Genomic DNA, 21,200 nt, shown 5'->3' with positions numbered 1-21,200 from the left:
ATTGGATATTCACGAAAAATTAATCACACTCACTATAACATATTCTTTGGCTTGTCAGATAATCAGTTCTCTCTTGCCTGATGACCAACCTCTCCACAAAGTTTCATGGTGCTTTGTGAATCTGTTTTGTAATTAAATGCATTTTTATGAGAAGTCCCGCCCACTGCCACACTTGCCACACCTGCTTTGGCCAGTCGGAGTGAAAAGTCTCTCTACCTTTTTTCCAGTTTTCTTCCTATTATCCACTGCTTTAATATAGCTATTAGCTGTGCAATGTCATGTTGTTAGCTGGTGGGCAAATTAGACATGCCAGCAAGACAGAGATGGTTAACTGAGAGGGTGTGCTGATTCGCTAGCATTTTAACAAGCAGACTTTACCTGAACACAAAATGAATCACGTTTCATTGATGAATTTCGACAAATAGTGATGGAAATCACCACGTCTGAGCAACACGAACGTTTCATAATCCAATCAGTTGCAATCAGTTGTTGCTGCCTGTAAAATGAGCCTCCAAAGTGGCCACCAGGTGGCATGCTTCACCTCACAGCCCTCTGGGGGTCGTTTGTCTGAAATATGTATGTTCTATTGACGAGTGACTTGAGCTAGGGTGGCGCGATATATTGATGACCTGTCAATCACAAGGCAAACACAACCAGGTTCCTGTGTTATATCCTTTTAACGGCAATATTCTTTAAAAGGAAGGTAAACCTCGTTAAAATTGTGGATTTTATTTAGCAATGTTCCTGAATATCCACCAAAATGAAAGTTTCTAAAGGTAAGAGGTCCTGAACTGTCATGAAATGGAGTTTTAGGGCGTGCATTTTCTACAATAATCGAGTCTAGCAGGGCTGGGTGGGCCATCCAAGAGGAAAATATTCAGTTTGTTGAACTGATATAGCTATGGGTCTAGCGCTGCCGCAGTATAATAGCAAATTTTTTCCCAGCTTACTATGCTGTAGAGCTCACAGGCTTCCCCTTTGGAGGCTTGTCGTTGCAGACTTGATGTGAGAAAGTCCAAATCTGCCACCACTGCTAGCTCAAGCTCCATCAAATTTAAGCACTTTGCGCTTTTCACTTCATCTTCATCTCCATCTTTGGTAACATGGTGGATTTATATCCAAGGAACAGCACAAAGTTAGCCTGCTGTGCTAATGAGCTAACGGTCACTGTTACTTCTTAACATCTGTCAAACCGATTTTGTAAAATAGCAGGTGCAGTTGAAGTGTCAATCAAGCAGAGGCAAGAGGAAGAAAAACTGGAGAAATCAACTGAGTGGCTTCTCTCTGCACAAAACGTTTCATGTTTTCCACACATTTTAGTTCACGATCCTTTTAAAAAACTTATGCAAGGGTACAGAATACATGACATGGAATCAGCTGCAAAATTTAATCACTTCTTACGGAATGCATTTTTTTTTTTTTTTGGCTTGTTGGGTTGCGGTGGTCCCATTGACTTGAATGGACATGGGAGCAATTTCGAATTGTTCTGGAGCCGGCCACAAGATGGCAGTAGAGGAGCTGCCTCGGCTGCTTCAAATTTAACCCCTGGCTATTTGGTTCTGGATTAAAACATCAAAAGTGAAACCATGGTAAGCAGGGAGACATCCAATTTCTATTGGTTTCAATAAAGACCTAAGCCGGTAAAATGCTTATTTAGAGCTGGCCTGAACAGCTGACCTATACTGATGTTTTGGCGGGAGTGAGTCAAACGGAGTGAGGAGTGCGAGACAGGAAAAGGGAGAGACGGCAAAACAAGAAAGTGTGAGTATTTTGAGAACACAGGGAAAGAGAGCGGAAAATGAAAGGGTTTGGGAGATAAAGACAGATATGCAGAAAATGGAGAGGAAAGATAGGGAGCGACTACAGTGAAGAAAAAAAAAGGCAAAACACAATAGAGAAGAGATAGCGGAGCCAAGGCAAAACGAAAGGACATTGGTGGAGATGAATGCAGAGCGACATTTCAGAGAGAGGGAGAATGGAGGCATGAAAGTGTGTAATGATGCCTGTCTGTGTCACTCTATACAATCTGTCAGAGGCTGTCACTGCCAAACACCGGCGACCATTCAGACCTCTGGATCTTCCCAAGGTGTGTTAAGACTCACAAACACCAACTGATCCTGCCGGGTTGCTGAGAAGCATGCGGTGGGGGAGGGTTAAGTGTTTGTGTGTGCGTGTGCGTGTGCGCCTATGAAAAAGCATGCTGCAATAAAACAGGGATCCCTGGACACACGAATACTGTAAGAATTCATTTTTACCATGACTCATCAAACACCTGACCAGATTCACACCAAAATGAAATATCCGCCATCAGGGAAAAAGCAACACATACTTTTATAAAACGATTGCTTCCTATGAATTTAGAGCAAAATACAGCGAGGTAAAGGATAATAGTTCGCTATACGTGGACAAAATAACATTTTTGCAGATGGGATCTTCTATTAACTCTGTTGTGGAAATACTGAAGTTTATTTTTCATTGTGTGAATCTTCAAGGTCTTGTGCGAGCTACTTGCAGTCTGTTGTGACTCACTCCGTTCCTAGTGAACATCCCTGCCTCCAAGAAATGCATCATTTTTAGATGGGAACAAATTGATAGATGGAATAGGAACAAGATAAGAACAAATTGGGCAGTCGTTTACGGGCACCTGCAGAAATCAAAATCCCACTGCTGCTCCTGATTATTTAAGGTTAGTTGCACAGTAAGCAACAATAGGCTGTGATTGCCAGTCAGTAGTTTGTGAAAGCTCTGATTTTTTTTCCCTCTCTTGCTCTGTTTGTCTGTGCATATTTATTTCAAGTGCCCAATTTTGCACATTCATTTTTAGCCATGGAATGATTATCACACAAACATATTGCAATACAAAAAAAAAAAAAAAAAAAAGCCACACGATTCACTGCATGACAAGCACAATTCAGAAATTAGCAGCTTAAAACAGGAAATCCTCTCTTGTTTCTCACTCTCCAGTGTTAAGGAATGCTCAGTTAGCCTTGCCTAAGTGTCCCTGGTCATTAGACGAGAATGTCTCATGTCTCAAACTGTGACATGAATTAGCCATGACCGTGGTGACAGCGTACAAAGTGGATGCAGACAAAGCAGATTTTGCTTAATTGTAATAGTTTACCTTTTCCTTTTCCCCTCATTGTGTCCAATTAACACCGCTTCCAGCATTTTCTCCCTCGTTTCGCTGCCTGCATTCACAGGGAGCGGGAGCCGGACTTTGTTGCGCCGCTTGTTATACAAAACAGAGACAGAGAGGGAGAGAGAAAACACCTGCCGCTAAAAACACGTCATTACAGTATCAAATAATTGCAGCTCTGTTTAGCTTCCTCGAATCCTCTTCTTTCAGAATTCAAAACATCTCTTTCTATAGCATTTGTTTTCCGACCTACACACACACACACACACACACACACATGCTCAGAAACTGAAACACAGATGCGCAGCGCAAAACATAATTACACAACTCATAATTTAGTGTCACCAATTAAGGCACGAGCAACGACAACATATATTCTACACCAATCGTCTTGTTGTGGCGTCTTTGCAGATCGGGGCGCCTCTGTAATTAGCAATCACAGATTCCCTGCATCCTCCTGCTGGCTGCCATTGTCCCGGCTCTCTCAGTAACACACACACACAACCACCTCCTGACAGCCATTCACTCACACAGCCTACAGCATACGTGTGTGTGTGTGTGTGCATTTGTTCTCGTCTCCTTCATCACCAACCATTCAATTTGTGTCAGTTAGAGCCAGCGTGATGGCAAAGCAGCACAAACAATAGAAGGAGAGCGGAGAGTGAGGGCTCGAGAGGGAGGCAGAGATTCTTAATAGAGCATTTAATGAAAGTTAATGGGCGGCCCCGTGTTTGTGAAAGAATTGGCTGGCAAAAGGGGGCTGAGTATTGTTTAGAGATTAGATTAGGCATTGTGCATTCACGGCCTCCTCTCATTATCAATGTCCTCTTAATGTCTGATCTAAATAATGTACATTGAGGGTTTCTATAAATTTAATAGATAGATATGGGCGACGACTACAATACCATCGCTGCACTTGGGAGCCAATTACAGGCAAGGATGACATAGAGGTCTTGTCTGGAGCTGTCTAGCTACACTGACCAAATATTATGAATAGCGTCACACTGCTATTGGATTTAAAAACTGTTCACAAACCACTTGTATTTTTCAGGCGAGACTCCGGAATTTAGGACGATGCACGTCTTTTAAATTGCGTGTCATGGGTCCCGCAGTCATGAAATTCACTCAACTCAGCAGATGGCTCACTGAGAAAGTTTTATAGAAGAAATGAAAATGCCCAAATTGGAGCTCTGAGGTTTGCTCTCCTTTGGAAGTGGCTTAGGCATACCTACCAAGTAATAGGAATAGCATAATACTGCCAAGGGATTAAAGTATTAGATCTTGGAAATAAATGAAAAAAAATTCCTCTCTCGTTTTTTTGGAGAGAAGAATTATTTTCTACTAGATACTTTTTTATATTGTAAATTAAAGAACAACTTTTGAGTAGGTATCATGAGTCCTAAGGTGATGAAACTTGCAGATAAACTCTCAGAGTAGTAAAGTTTTCACTTTGCTGCAGAAAACACTCCAAAAAAAAAAAAAAATCGCAGAGATCTATATTTCACTTGGAAAACCTCTGACTACCCTCGCCGTCTAGTCTAAATGATGTTCAGTCAGTGTGTTCTTCCAGATTGTGTTGATTGAGACTCTGTGGGTCCCCACATCCCAGTATCCGGGCCCGTCCCATCGGCCCCTGAGAGGTCATTACGGTAACCACGGTGATGCGGAGAGGGAAGCCTGGTGTGATGTCTTGGAGGCTGTAATTGGTCCCGTCTAGTGGACCGCTCTGAGCAGTCCAGGAACATGGGCATTCATCACTGCTCGGTCCGCTGAGCCAGACCAGGTCACAGCCTCTCATATCAGGGCAAAATGAAGTGCATAGTCATCTTTCAAGACCCCCCCCCCCCCCCCCCCCCCCCCCCCCCCCCTCCAAAAAAAAAGTTATTATAGAAAAAAAAAAACATAAGCAAGACCATTTTCCATTTCATAATTCATTCGTCTACCAGTAAATGCCAAAAATCTTTATATTCTGCTTTAGTCTCAGTTAATGCAGAAACCTCTGCCGCTTTTTCTGAGTGCCGTAACGTTATAGATGTGCATTATATATGTCACTTCCTTACTAAATGTACGCAGAGCTAAAGCAAAAAAACTGCAGCAGCGGATGTCTGGTAGTCCAGCTACCAGAATGTGCATATGCAAATGAAAAATAAATAAAAATAATAAAGTAGCCGGCATATATTCTATTTTTTATAAGTGTTTAAATATATTATAATATTTAAAATAAAATAAATAAAGGAACAAGCACATACATTTTAATAAAAATAAAATTAATTTTAGTTGTCAAAGTAAGAGCCCTCTAGTGGTCCTGTACAGAACTACACTGTGTTGTATGGTAGTGTCAAAGTCAATCAGCACACCTGTCGCTCAGCCGTCCAAGGTAAGCAGCATTTGTGTAGCTGACGTTAGCTAATGTTTCCTAACCTTAACCCTGACGTTTTCCTAAACTTAACCTTTACCACAAACCTTTCCCTAACCTCAACAATAACCTTTTCCTAGCCAAGTACTTTTAGTGGCTGGCTTGCTAGCTAGCATGCTAATGTTCATTAGCGAACGTTAGCTCGCTAGTCCGCTAGTCGTATAGAGACACTCCTGTGGGTCGTACGCTCTGCTAATTCGGGAAATGCTCCTGGTGGTCGTATTAGAGGGCTGGAGCAAAACAAACAAACAAACAAAACATATGTGGCTGTATCGTGTGAGTTGGAGGACCTTTTGGTTAGTTGTAGATAAGTGATGTTCAGCTAGCATTGAGCACAGACGGTCTCTTCATTACAAGACCGAGAGTCTTTCCAGAGTCTGCTGCCCATGTCAAACCTGCAGGGACGGTTTTTGCTATGGGCAATGTGGGCAACGGCCCAGGGCGCAATCTACAAATCGCCAGTTTTCTAGACTGCCATATTGACCCGCATAAAAGACGACCCTGATTTTAAGACGACCCCTCTTTTTCAAGACCCTTTTTTGGAAAAATACTTTTTATATGGACAAAATCTTGTTTGAATAAAAAAGCCACCGGCCTGCATTAGGCGGGCCGGCCGCGGCACCGGCCGGTACTGTGCCCACCCGGTCAGGTCTGCCGGATCTGACAGGTGAACGGCCGGCCCGCCTGGTGCCGCGGCCGACTGGCACCGCGGTAGGAGTAGTAACGGAAGGGCGCAAGCCAGTAATTTCGCCTAGGGCGGCAACACAGGCAGAACCGCCACTGCAAACCTGCAACTTTGAAAATATACAGAAGTACATTTGAATGTTCACTACCAAAAAATGTTGTTTTATTTTCCCAGACACTGTGGTTGTAAGGGCTTGATTTCATGCATTCTCATCAATCTACACTTTTTGAATTTGCAACATTTCACAGTGGATTGCTTCATCATCCACATCCAATATGCAGTGGGAATCAGTGGCTTTCTCTGCGTGTGCTTGCTCTGGTCCAACACGCCCACTTTTGAATAGGCCACCCCTTGCATTATGTCCCACTCTAACATCCTGTCTCAACCAGAAATGTGTCAGATTATAGAAGCAAGGCGCCGTCAAACTGTCATTTCCTTGTGACTTTAAATGACTCATAGATGCACCCAGCATTTGGCAGATTGAATCCACAAAGCAAAACCCCCTCAAGTGCTCTCTCATCTCATAGATGCCAGAAAAACAAAAATGAAGTTGATTAGATAGTGAAAACAGTTTGTGCAGCTCTTTTTCCAGTGCTTCTTACTCACATTCACAGATTACTAAGTGCTAATTCCTACACTGTCAGACGAGCCTCGCACCATTCAGAGGCTTGTACCAGGCTACTGACAAACCACCAGTCAAGTTGTGTAGACATGAAAAACATTATTTTTTGTCTGATAAAGAGGCTCAAGTCATATGTTAGAGCAGGGGTCTTCAACGTTTTTCAAGCCAAGGACCCCCAAACTGATCGAGTGATGGAGCAGGGATCCCCTTCAATATATATTGTATAAAATTGTGTTTTATATTAAACTGGGCCTAGTGACATGTATAAATGTACCTTGTTATTGTGCATTCATTACTAAGCTATTCAAGTAATACATAGTTTTTTTTTAATTCAAGTTTTTATTTTAAACGTGCAAGGTAAAGTGACAGCAAAAGGTAAAGTGGAAACAAAAATATGTGATGGCCTATTAGGGCCACTGCCATGAATAAACATATCTGTAACATTGCAAACAATACTGAACTATTAAAATAATTAAGAGATTCATGTATTTATTTTAAACATACATGTATTAGGGACATCCTCAAGCCATCTGTGGATGGCACACATCCTCCCACATTAGTGAGATGTCTGACCCTGATGAGTGGCACACAACTTATCTAACCTTGGAAGGATGGAGGTTGTCAGGCAGAGGGTCATATCAGCCTCAGGCTGCAGTCTTGACCTGTATTTGTTTTTCAGGTAGTTGAGTGAGGAAAATCCACTTTTGCGAAGATATGTTGTTGCAAAGGGCAAAACTTGACAGCAGCTGGGCATCCTGTACCAATCACAAGGATGCTGCGTGTCAGGTTCCCCTCGATTGATACAGCAGCGGTGCCCAGCTTGAGATTGCGAGGCCGCCGCATGTCGCTGAATGTGTGCATTGCTGACTGAAAAATGATGTATTTTTCCTCCATTTATCCATACGCTATATGTTGGATTCATGTTAATGTGTATTTAGAGACTTTTAAATTAGTGGGGGGAAAATTGGGTAAAAATTAATATATATATATATATATATATATAAATATAAAATTGGCTAATCAGCCCAAAATTTTACGACCACCCTGCAGTACCTCCGCGGACCCCCTGTTGAAGACCTCTGTGTTAGAGCATAATAACCTAGGCTAACACATGTTAATGATCACACATGTTCATTTAAAAGTCATAATAATGCAAAAAGTAGCATACATAATAAAAACTGAAGTTTTTATTCATATTTTCAAAACTATTAAAGGCTATTGGCTGTAATGTACATATTTCTTTGGTAGACACTGTACATAAATTAATAAACTTCATCCCAAGAACTCTAGCAAAATATTTAACCCTAATATGAGCACAATGAGAGCCTAGCTTTCTCGACACGCTTGTGCATGGGTGGATATGTATGTTTGGCGCATATTCATTTATCTTCCAAATTCTCCAAATGTAACACACACACACACACACACACACACACACACACACACACACACATACATGACTCATTTTCACAGTACATCTGGTGAACAATGAATCCCTCCTACTCCTCCTCTGGTCAACATGAAGTACAGAGCCTGCAAGTGGAATTTCAAACATATTATTAACTTCAGCAGGAAATGCGCTGTTTGCTCTTTTGAGATTTACGCCATAGCAACGATTTCATATTTGCTAAATGGCTCCTCTTCAGCTGCCTATTTCAGAACATCATTCAGTTGGATGGCTAATGAATTCACTGTATCGATTATAATGCCTGGGAGCCCTGGCTGAAAAATATGAAGTGTCAAGTACTCATTAATTCTGGAGAGAAGTTGGCAAACATCATTGACTCATTCCATTACACAAAGTCCACATATAATTGACCTAGTGACTCATTGCCTCTCAAGATTGTAAAGTTGAAAGTTGCTCAAAAACGGCAGGTTCTGTTTTTAAGCTGGTAAAACATCTATTTTCTGATTTCTGTTTTTATTTTTCTGATTGCCCGGTCTTTGTAGCTTTATATCTGGCCCCCTTTTCAAAAGCTTTCCCAGAGCAAGCTGTGTTCATTTAAAGCCTTCATAAAGATAAAGGTTAAAGTAAGAGTTGCCATGATGAGAAATGTATGAAGCATTTCGTTTTTATTCATATGCATTTACATCAAAGGCCTCTTTATGTTTTCTCGTAATTGTGCTTGGCATGTTCTGCGCAGCTCTTGAGAACAGGGGGCTTAGAGAGAAAAAGTGGGAGATAAAATAATTGGGCTTTAGAGTCAATGGATATTTCCTTTTATGTCCTTACGTAAAGAGACCTTAATTGTACTTGAGAGCTTGGATATCCCAAAACTCAGCTTTATCTTCTCGTTAAGCATTCTTTAAGACTTATCCTTCCATAAAAATAAATAAATAACTAAATAAAAAGATGCTGCTGCATGTATTCTAACCCTCTATCGAAAGGGTTCATGGACAGGATTGCAGAAAAAAATCTTTCTACACATCAAATGTCATTTACGAAGCTTGGGGCTAGATGCCATACAATCCATTTATGTCATTTTAAGCCACTTTTTGAAGCCATGTGCTAGTCAAAACATGTTTTTTAGTGCCTCTATAGTGACAAGTATATTTTCAGAGTAGGTTTCCCAAGAGTAAACCTCACGACACTCAGACTGGATTTAAATTGTACTCCTCCATCTCGTCGCAACTGTAATGTTGGCCGTCTGCTGCCTGCATCAACAGCTGGTGCTGTGAATCTTTGCTATTGATCAGCAACGCACCGCAGTTTGCACCAGTAACAACACAGATAATGGCTATTGTGTAGTAAATGAGTTAGGAAATCATAACAGAGCAAGCACAGATACAGCTGATGTCTAGATGTCTTGCTGTCTTCATCACTTCTTTAGGAAATACATCTAGGCTATTTTCATGTGCTAGTTAACATTGGGAAATGAACTCCATAACATTTCATAATATTATTAAAGATATAGCTATTCAAATGGCCATGAATGCCAGCACTCCATTTAAACAAAACTCACGTTATCAAAACTTATTTGAAATCGGAACTGCAACGTGAAGATTTATACCCTCAGTAAAATTTTCATAGTAATACAACACATCACAGTGCAGTAATGACTGCACTTGATTTTAACAATATAGTTAACTTGTAATTAACAATATTTTTGTTGTTAGACAAATTAGACAAATTTGTGATTCTTGACTTTATCCAAGAAATGGTACTTTTAACTTGAATGCTTGCCATTGACATTGCCTTTTTTTTTTTTTTTTTCTTTTTTTGGAATTACTATATGATGGAAAAAATGCAAAAATTTAGCATCACTGAAGACAAATTGCCTGAAGAATAGGGGAATTCACAACCATACAATCACTTGTTACTGTAAATGATGCAGAAATGGTAAAAAGCAAAAACTTAGCTCAGCAAGTGTCTAAATGTTAAATAGCATGTTTGAGAAAACAAGAGATGTACAGCATATTCAGTTCTGCCAATTACAACATTATTCATTAGCTATGTAGCATAAAGAAAATTAGATATTCATATACAGCAGGAGTTAGGGAGAGAAAGAGAATGATTGGATGTGGTGTTAAAGCTTTGACTTATTCATGTGTTTTCCCAATTTGAGCAGCTAATTTGGGAGAGTGGTAAAGTGGGACGCCCAACCAAAGCTCAGGGATTAATTAATTACAACTGAAGTAGATCCAACTGGGTTAGGGTTCCAGTTACTTACTATTGTATTATTATTACTTCTAAGTGAACGCAAGTGGTCAGTGAGACAACAAAGGTTCAGCTCTGAAACGACGCTCACTGTTCTGTTTGACAAATTGAGCTTGAGTGCACACTATACTATGCTTTAGAGCTGACTGACAACACTGCAGAATATGCCTGGAACAAAGTATTTGTATCAGTTTAGAAAGAAATTACATTATGGATTCTTCAGTCAATAGGTTTTTCATTTTCTCATATTCTCCTCATTTTTTCAAGTAACCAATGGTGAAAAACCCTTGAAATGTCATTAAGGCCCATAATGGATTGTCTTAAACATTACAGAGCAAGAGAATAGACACTTTGATTATGTGACAGATTACTTAAAAAAAGAGAGAGAGAGAAAAAAAAATGTTAGTTTTGGGAACATGTTATAAATGGAAAAAATACGATTTTAACATTTTTATAAAGCCTGTTATGCAATGCCTGATAAAAGCTGTTGCTGCTGATGATAATACAGTCAAACTACTACCTGCAAATCATAAAAGATTATGGACAATAGAAATCTTATCCATTACTTTATATAAGAGATAAGCTATGTAAAGAAAACAGGTCCTTCATATACACTGTCATTTTTAATCATTTTCTGAAGCTATCTAAAAAGGATCTTATTTTCAAAGTGACTTACAAAAACTCACTCTTTCTCTTGGGTGGTTTGGGTGTGTTTGTTTTCCAGGGGAGCTGTACATCGGTGGCGTGACGAAGAACATGTACAGCAATCTGCCCAAGCTGATCGCGTCCCGGGACGGGTACCAGGGCTGCCTGGCCTCCGTGGACCTGAATGGGAGACTCCCCGACCTGATCGCAGATGCCCTCCACAGGGTGGGTCAGGTGGAACGAGGCTGCGACGGTGAGTTGGGGAAACAGTTGAGCACACACACACACACACACACACACACACACACACACACAGGAAAACAAACTTGCACACCAGAGCTTGGCACAAACATGAAAATTTGAGTGCTGTCCAACTCTGAGCTGAGCCTGAGGGGTAATGACTGAGTCAAAACCCACAGGTATAAACAATGTACACACACACACACGCACACAAACTCAGTGAAGTCACATGTTATTTCGAAAGTAATATCAGTTCTTATTATTCCATGGGCAGAGTAAATATACCGCTTGTTAAAATATGTCTTTTCCCTTAAAATTAGCAAGTACAGCCACTCGTATCTTCCAAAGTCAAGATGACTCAAGTAAGAATCAAGGAAAAATCAAGTGTTCTTATTATGCTTTCAAACTTTGAAAACAGTATTTGTGACCATATTTTTACCTTGAGAACACCAACTTTTATGCTCTTTCTCAATGAAGACAGTTCAGTTTCCAAAAACTACAACTAACCATGAGAGAAAACAGAACAAGAGATTTTGACAGGATCGAGTTTTTGGATAATTCAGGATCAGTTTGAAACAGTTTTGTCTTATGTTACATATGGTAAGTGTAATATTTCTGAAGTTGAAATATGAATTTGTGGCATTGTTTATGACTTGGAAAGGTAATAAGATTATTGTAGAGCATGTGAGTGCTACTAATTAACATGCTGCCAGTGTATATAAGCGCACACACACACACACACAAATAAACTACTCTCTAGTGTTTTCCCATTAATTAGAGCAAAAGTCCTTTTATTCAGGTATCTCAGCAAAGGTCTTACAGTGTATAAGAACATTTAAAGTAGACTCCAGCGTCCCTCTACCATTAAAAATCCTCTCATGTAAATTAATTTGCAATTCATCTCTATAAATGCCCATAAAGAAAACTGCCACTTGTGTTGGTCTCACAGTAAAGAGACACTAGTACACTATCTCAGGGCTCTTTCCCCCAGCTGTATTCCCTTATACACACCAACAGCCATGCCCATTCACTCACAGCTCTGAGCAGTCGTCACAGTCTAAGCCCCTCTCCTTCCCATTGCCCAATAAAGGTGCATGAGGAAGGAATCTCTCACGCTTAACATTATTGTCAGTGTGGCTAATCTCAAGCCCCCCCCCCCACTGTGCGTTGGCTTTTGCCTCATCAATCTTGCATTCGAAGTGTTTTTGGCTCAGTGATTGCAGTTCGTCACCCGGTCCTGAGCTGGCTCCGGTGTCGGATAGTTAATCCTGAGTGTGACAGCAGACTCCGTCTATAGCGTCTGCCCCCCCCTTCCACTCGCCCTACCCATACCACCGCCACATCTCAATGGCGTACCGCGCGTCGGAGAGAACAGCCTTGATTTCCCAGAGGGCCGTGTGCTGGCCGACTCAATGTGGTGCCGATCCAGCTCTTTTCTTTTCTGTTTTTTTTTTTCTTCCCCACCGCCGCTACCTTTGCCAGCCTTATTACCTGCCTACAGTTATACACCACAATTACTTTGTTCCAAACACATTTTAAAACTGCATGTAACTATCATATTGACTCCCGTGGGCACAAGAAATGGATGCTAAGACTCATTAATGATTGGATATGTTAGAGAGCTGAGCGTAAGTAATTGACCATTTTGTGTGTGTGTGTGTGTGTGTGTGTGTGTGTGTGTGTGTGTGTGTGTGTGTGTCTTTAGGTGGGAGTGGGCAGTGGGGTGGGTGGGTGGTGGTGTAAAGTCTGTTGACTTTTGATTTCATACCAGATCTGTTAAATTACAACTCAAAGTAAATTGTGGTACTTTTTGACATTGATTGATCCTCTCTAACACTGGCAGGTCAGTTAGGTTTTGGGCCATGACCCATGGCCAGTGTAAGTCCTGAACGGCATGGCCCTGAGGTTGGTGTTAGCTTGCAAACTGGGATTACAAAGTGGTCAGAGGTGGCCGCTGGTCTGTTTTCCTCTGGACCTCAGGCCAGACAGAGGCCAGAGCAATGAGCTTGTACTTCCAGCTCTCTCCTGACTCAGCTGAACATGACAACCAAGACTAAAAAATAGAAGGAGAAACAGAAATGGAGAGGGAGAGAGCTGTCCCCATAGCTACATATACAGTCCTGCTGAATCACTTTGTGAGGTTTTGGGCTGGATGCACTGAGGAGGGCAGGAGTCAGGACAGAGACAAAAGCTTTATTGCAATAGCAAAAAAATATAAATTAATTAATTAAGTAAACTTAACTGTTCTGTCATCATCATGCCCAGCATAAGCTGACAGACAGATAACTCACTCAGCTCTATTACCATTTTGAGGAAGCTCAGTTCAGCTTTGTTTAATTACAAACTAAAACTGAGAAAAATACAATTAAATGAATGTATACTGAATGTATACTCTTCATAAGTAAAATGTATCAGTCAGCCTCAGTAGTAGTAATAGCGTCAATAGCAGCAGCACTAGTGACACTGATGCTTGGGCCACACTGTCTTCCTGAGTAGTGCCTGTGTGCTGTGGAAGCTCAGGATTTTCATTTCAGCAACCTTTTAACCCTACTGCTACCTTCAGATTCATAAACATTTTTTATCAGTTGGTGTCAATTTGACCTCAGCCATATAAACCTCCAGAAAATGATTGTAATAAAAATTGTTGCTCAAGTTTATGTACTTTATGTTTCTTGTTGACTTCCTAAATTACCCTTTAAATACAAGACAGCCACACAGCCTGTGTGAGGAGCGCGTCTCAGGTGCAGCTTGAGCATTGCTGAAGGAGCGCCTCAGCTAGAGTTTCAGCATGCAATCTGTTTTCTCAGTGTGAGGCGCATGTGTAAAAACAGACAGGAGAAATGATAGTCATAATGACAACATACCATTACCAAACTGACACTTTTCATTAATATCTATATCTGTAGAATATGTCTCAGACATGAAAAAATCAAATATTTTACAAACTATTTTAGTAATTGCATGGAAGAAGTGGTGGCTACATCTGTGTGGGTTTTCAGGGATGCTGAACAGTCTTGGTCCTGTGTGGCTATGACTTGCGTTCTGGAGATATAAAAAATAATATTGCCAATGTCTAAGGCAAACTCAATGTAAAAAAATAGGACTGGCAGTAGCAGCACTGCAACAGCAGCAACAGGCAGAGGTAACCAGTATGACCTGGGCGTAATAGGAGCAGCAGTAATAGTAGTAGAAGCACTCATAGCAACTGTCCCAGCAGCAGAAGTAATAGTAGCAGTGATAGAAACACGAGGAGTGGGACTGGTAACAATAAGCAAAGCAGAGTTCAAACACAGTGCTTCATAGCAAAGATAAAAATGTGAGCAATAAATTGCGAACAATAAACAACAAAATTTGCATTATCTGTTCAAAACACAACTTTCACAAAGTTGAAGTGTAACTCAGCATCTTAAGCTTTTCATCTACTTTTACCAACCAAAAGCCAAACCTTATTCTTGTACAGCATTCTGACCTACTCTACTCTGTAAATATGCCAGTACATGCTCCAGTTGCTTCACAGCTGTTAATCGTAGTTACAGGTGACAGCAGCGAGAGAGTCATGGTGTGTTCAGTTCGAGTTTTTACAAAGATCTTACACTTAGCAGCTTCCTTTTATTTTTGATATTCCTCAGCATTTGAAAACAACACAACAGATGGACTTTTATGCTCCAACAAACAAAGCATCGGATAACATGTTTTCAGGAGGCCATACTGTGGTAGCCTGCAACAGATCAATACTTAAAGGAAGTGGAGGGAAGTGATTACATTGACTTGCATGTTAATTATGACAGTATTCCTAATTAACGCCTCCAGTGAAACCTTTTATTAGTCAGTAATTAATGGGGCAGTTAGCCTGGTGAGGAATTAATAACAGAACAAGCTGATAAAATGGAAATGACATTGAATTCAAGTGGCCATTTTGGAGGAGAAAGCAAGTGCTCTTATGAAAATGTCTTGTTTTTTTATTTTTATTTTTATTTTGGGCGTCTTTTTTTAATTGGGCCATTTGTAAATGTGGCTGTGAGATGTGTGTTTATCTATGCAGAAACAAATTAGTCTGGCACTGAACCACGGTTCTTTGGAAATGTTTGTGTTTAATTGAGTTTTTAATGAGAATCCCCACCACCAGCATCACCAACATGTCAGCTAACCCTCTCCTCCCCAGTTTATTTTTAGAACAATTCTCATGCCTCAAGTTTGATTGGCATTCTAATCTTAAATCTTTCAGCCATCTTTATTCCCAGCCAAATTTGGAACAATAATCTGAAAGCAGGCAGTTCAAAAGAATACTAATTATAAGCCTGTTTTCTTTCTTTTCCATCAATCATATCAGATTCAAACAAGTAAAGTGAACAAAGGGGGAAAAAATGGTAAATAATTTATCACAGCATGAAAGTTCATGTGACAACCTATTGGGTCAAAGCTAGTCAACATTTACAGTGGAAATTAATGTTTACAAAGCAACCTATCACGTTTAATTCAGCTATCTGAGTAAGTGGCTGGAATTCCACAGAGAAATTACGACAGTGGATTTCTCTAATTGACAATTTAAATGTCTTTAGCCATCCATGGCAGTGAGAGAGAACAACCCTCTATCCCCTTGAGACACACACAGACACACACACACACACAGACACACACACACACACACACACACACACACACACAGAGAACACAAAACACACACACACAACACACACACACACACACACACACACACACACACACACACACACACACACACACACACACACAAATTTACTGGTGATATTAAACCTGAGCCGCCTACACTTCCCCACTAATTTCCAATTCAAATGGGCCCTTAGTCTGACAATCACACCAGGTTCCAACCTTGAATTAATGTCAAATTCAATCTGAATACATTTTTAAGCAGCATTAATGAAATCACTTTCAGCCTGTGGAGGAGCGCCTATTTGATTACAGTCATCTGATCTTTCAACTTAAGTATTCAGAGATATATTGTAAGGTGTGTTTCCATCGCATTCAAAGTAATAACTGATGCTTAACAACATAGTAGAAAGATTTTCTTAGAGATAATTGACCACTTTCACCATCTTCATTGTGGAAACTTTGCAGTTGCAGCACCAATCTAGCAACCAGAGCCAGTGTATTCACTTCATATTTGTTATAGAATAACCTGTGCGCAAACAGAAAAAGAAAAATACTATAAAAAATACTATAAAATTTGATGTTGTGTGAATGTTGATCCAGTAGAAGTAAAAGTGAATAGTCTGATAAGGTAGATTTATTTCCAAGGGTAGACCTAACTGTGACACAGGAAACTCTTTCTTTCACCTTTGTCTCTACATCCAAACATACTTGAGTTGCAGTTTGAGAGGAGTCAGTGCAGTTTATCTGTTGGATTTTGGCTTTGTTATCTACCTAAGTAGCCAGTTTGCAGAGCTGTTTTCAAGTCTTTTCATGCAAGTCCAATTCCAGTGTCAAGTCATTTGAAACAAGTCCAAGTCAAGTCTCAAGTCCAGGTCAAGTTCCAAGTTCTCGACAAAACAAACAAGCTGCTCCCACTAATTCATGCATGCATTCATGCATTTCATGCAGTTCTGTTCTTCATCAGCAGTGTACGAATCAGATGTGTTTACCAAAAGAATGATGTTAGCTGACTAGGTAAGCTGTTGTCAGCCATTGTTGCCAAGACTCATGGACTTCCAGTTTGGCTACCAGTGGATATGTTTCAGGGTCACCACCGTACCAGACACAGTGTATAAAGTCTGAATAAGTCCATGTGGTTTTGTAAGCATCAGTGATTTTTCTTCCATGCAAAGATCAAATATCGTCAAATCAACATCAGCCCGGATACTGAAACCTTAACCTATTTTGGCCTTAGGACCCAGTACCACCTGTACGGAGGAGTCCTGCTACCATCAGGGGGTGTGTCTCCAGCAGTGGGAGGGCTTCACCTGCGACTGCACGATGACGTCCTATGGAGGCCCCTTTTGCAACGACCGTGAGTCCCATTGTTTTCATCTTTGTCACATCCGTGTGATCCCTTGGTTGTGAATGGTTGAGTGTGCATGGCCGAGATGGGTGGCGTAGGCGAGCATATGGCTGGGTGGTGGATAAGCGGTACAGAGCTGTACAGCTATGAGCTACACTATGCAATGTTGCACTTTAAATTTCTTGGAGTTTCAAGTACTACATCAGTCAGAAATTATATAATATGACGTTGGAATGCTAAATTTCTTCTTTGTTTCTGTTATGGGCGGAGCTACTGAAGAGGTTGAACTGTAGTCAGTTACTGCAGATTCTTCTGGACGGAGAGCTCGCTGAGTGTGAGACAGTTTCCTTTTCTGCTCTTAATTTTTAATCTTTCAGTTTCTGTGGGCAGAACACATTCCACCAGTGACCATACCTGACACCTGAAATTAATTGGAGAAATAGGGTTTATCTTCAGGGTCTCAATTACTAGGGATAAGATGCTTTTCTCTGCTGCAGCCTTCATCTGTCACTGAGGCTTATAAGACGGGTGCATTTTTGCATAAAAGTCTCGCCTAATGCAGCTTTAAGATTATCACATTAAAGCCTGCGAAACACATTTTTCCTCACAGATCTTTTGTCTCATGGCTTGAATAACAAGAGCTTTTGCATATTACCCGGAGAATATGTTAACATATCGCTGTTAACAAGGAACATATCAAAATCGTGGTGACAAGGACTTATTTCCTCATTTCAACTGGGCCAAACAATTTTGGCTGCACTCAACATTCCCCCCTTTCCTAATTTTGTAGTACGTACATATTATTCAGAGTGCCAGTTTGGATTGTACAACTCAGAGTTCACAATGAGATTGGCTACTCAGTCCCTGAGACAGCACTATGGACATGCTGTGAGGAGAAATGGTGCTTTAAGTGCCTTGTCCCTGCCATGTGGTCACCCGGTGGGTGGGTGGCTGGCAACAAGGGATAGAAGGGAGAGAGGGAAAGCAGATGCATTTAGAGGGTGTTGTTTTTCATTGGTTTCAGTTGTCATTCTCCTAGGTTGACGTATTTATTTATTGTAATATGATTTGGGCCAATATTTCTGCTGAATGCCGGGTGTCGAAACAACATATTTGCATGGATATTGCATAGGTGTGTTGACAAGACCTGAGGCCTATTAGACATTATAATGACTTGGAGACAAAGAAATACTATGGCTGGGTTTCTATCAGGGTTCTGGTATTTACAGTGAGTGTACACTTCCATCTTAACAATTGTTATAGCACTGACTTTTAAAAGTTTTATTTCCCTTATTACATGCAAAAAATCAGCTTGATTATTGATACTAGTGGACTGATGCCTCAGTCTGCCCTGTGTTACGACATTGGTCCTTGAATCAAGAAAAATTCATATAAATGTTAAACTGCATTGGAAACAAGTGATTTTTTAAAACTTTCTAAAGGACCATACCAGTGGTTCTCCACGTTTAGCATAGTATCTACAAAATATACTTCACATTTATGCTAATCTTTTCATATTTTAGAACGCCAATATTATTTTTCCTCCCTTTTATCCAGCCATTGGTTTACATTTATTCCACTATGATATGAAAATGAACTTTCAAAGACCCAAGCTTTCTTCACACCAGTATTCCATCACCATAATAAAGTTGTCCACATTAGTTTTCAATTCATCAAAACACAACAGCAGCACTGCTGTGTTTTGATGACTTGAAATTGGGTTGAGTGAAATGGTTCCTCCACTGGAGACAGTCCCCAGGAAAACTTCTGCTTTACAAAATAAATTATCAGTTCCATGGTTTATGAATGGCACCAATTTTGTTAGCCACTAGCAGAGCTTTATAAGATGGTGTTTCAACAAAAAATTTATAATAAAAAATGGAGGAATTGTGATTATATGTTGTGAAATCTTTAGCACCCTTGCATGATTTGCAATGTGGAATGTGGGTAAATTGTAGTAAACAGGCAAAATCACTGGTATGGTCCTCTAAGTAAATTAGGATTTTAAGTAAAATTACAAGTAAAGTAAATATAACATTAAATGGCTTTTAAGATGCATGTTTTTCACATTTAATGAGAATTCTATGTGTCTGTAGTAGACCTTTACTCGGTAACATACAGCTTATGCACAATTAGCATTCAGAACCCCTCACAGGCTTTACAGGGTCAGAGGCAGGGCAACTGGCTAATAAAATTGTTTGCATAAGTCTTTCCTTGTGATGTGGTGGGTGCCAAGTTTGGCCACAGTAACCTCAAATTTTAGAGTTTTTTTTTTTTTTTTTTAGTCATGCTGGAGTTTATCTCTGATTGTCCCGCTTTGTTGTCACTGTTGTGTTTGGCTGCAGTGTCAGACAGAATATGACTCGGCATGACAGTACAGGGCTGATTAGCAAGGTGCTCTTTTGGCTGTGGGAAGAGGCAATAACAATTGCTCTCTCGGCATGACAGCCATGTTGAGATACACAGAGAGATCCCTCGCTTCTTGAGCGAGGAGCAGATGGAGAGGAGAGGAGAGGGAGCTGATTCCTCCATTCATGCCTCTTTGCCTGTGGGGAGTATTAGTGAGTTTAATATGCTGATTTTGAAAGATGAGATAGAGGAAGTATGTGGCACTGCACCAGCAGGGAATCCCCCCACAAACATCTACTGAAAAAACCTCAGTGTGTGTTGTGTGTGTGTGTATGTGTGTGTGAGACATGAAGGAAAGGACCTCACCAGCAGCCTGATCAAAGACACCATATGTTTGCAGACAAATATAAATATCAAATGTTTCATATAGAATGAACACCAAGCTCTACTACAAAGGGATTAAGGGGTAGAGCCGTCACTTGTAAATCTTTATAAAAAGGGGTAACATCTAGACCCAGGAATTGTCTACACTGACATCAGCTTGGCTATCCTAATCACATCTCTGAGCAACATAAAACCAGTGATCAAAGACTCGACCCTAGATTTCCTCCTGGTGGAGTCTCCAAGCAGTGCCTGTGACTGACAGTCTAATGAGACGCCTCCTTCCATGCTTCAATCACATCTGTCCATCTATGAATCGGTCGCTCAGTCTTAAGCTGAGTCTGTAGAGGGTCCATTATGCATAATAGCCTGCTATTACTCTGCTCACAAAGGCCGTGATGAAAGAAGCAAAGAAGACAAGTTATTCTTTTTTCTTTTTTTTTCTCATTTGACCATGTAATGGATGGACATCGTAAGACTTTTGTCAAATTAACTGTGCCGTATGCTAACATCGAGGAATAAAAAGTAATTTAATTTGATGGTTCTTTGATAAGATCATTTTTCTGCCTCTGTTCCAGCAACAGCCATGGCCGGAGGCATATTTATGTTTTCAGGTTGTCCATCCATCCGTCCATACGTGCCATCTGCCCGTACTGTCCGTCTGTCCCATTTTGTGAACGCGATAGCTCAGGAACGGCTTGAGGGGAATTCCTTCACATTTAGCGCAAACCTCCACTTGGACTCGGGGATCACATAATATTTTGGTGGTCGAAGGTCACTGTGACCTCACAAAACACACTTGTGTCCATAACTCAAGTATTCACACACTAATTATGACAAAGTTTTGCACAAATGTCAAATAGGTTAAAACTGTAGCATGATGAAATTTTTTATCTGAAAAGGATCCAAAATTCTAGATTTGACTATGGGTCCTGTTGGCTGCTGGCTAAAGTCCCCTACTGTTCATGCATCTTGTGCCGTCTTTTCTTGGTAAGGGGTTGACATACTCAGACTTTCAGACTTCTTCATCGTGCCTTGTTTATTTGACATCATTAGACTGTTTGAAAGTGCCTTGTAGATTTGCTAAACAATTT

The 21,200-nt window shown here is 40.5% G+C and overlaps 1 protein-coding gene across 1 annotated transcript in view; it reads left to right on the top strand.

The window, feature by feature from the left end:
- The window catches only part of nrxn2b (neurexin 2b), an 801,338-nt gene that overhangs the window by 442,802 nt on the left and 337,336 nt on the right, over nt 1-21,200 (top strand). The window contains exons 14-15 of the mRNA XM_030076071.1: nt 11,242-11,415; nt 17,266-17,385. Of these exons, the coding sequence (XP_029931931.1) occupies nt 11,242-11,415; nt 17,266-17,385 (294 nt within the window). The remainder of the gene's footprint in view (nt 1-11,241; nt 11,416-17,265; nt 17,386-21,200) is intronic.

This window comes from Myripristis murdjan, chromosome 18, assembly GCF_902150065.1.
Source record: "Myripristis murdjan chromosome 18, fMyrMur1.1, whole genome shotgun sequence".
Lineage (NCBI taxonomy): Eukaryota > Metazoa > Chordata > Actinopteri > Holocentriformes > Holocentridae > Myripristis > Myripristis murdjan.
This window is presented reverse-complemented; position numbering and strand designations above follow the sequence as displayed.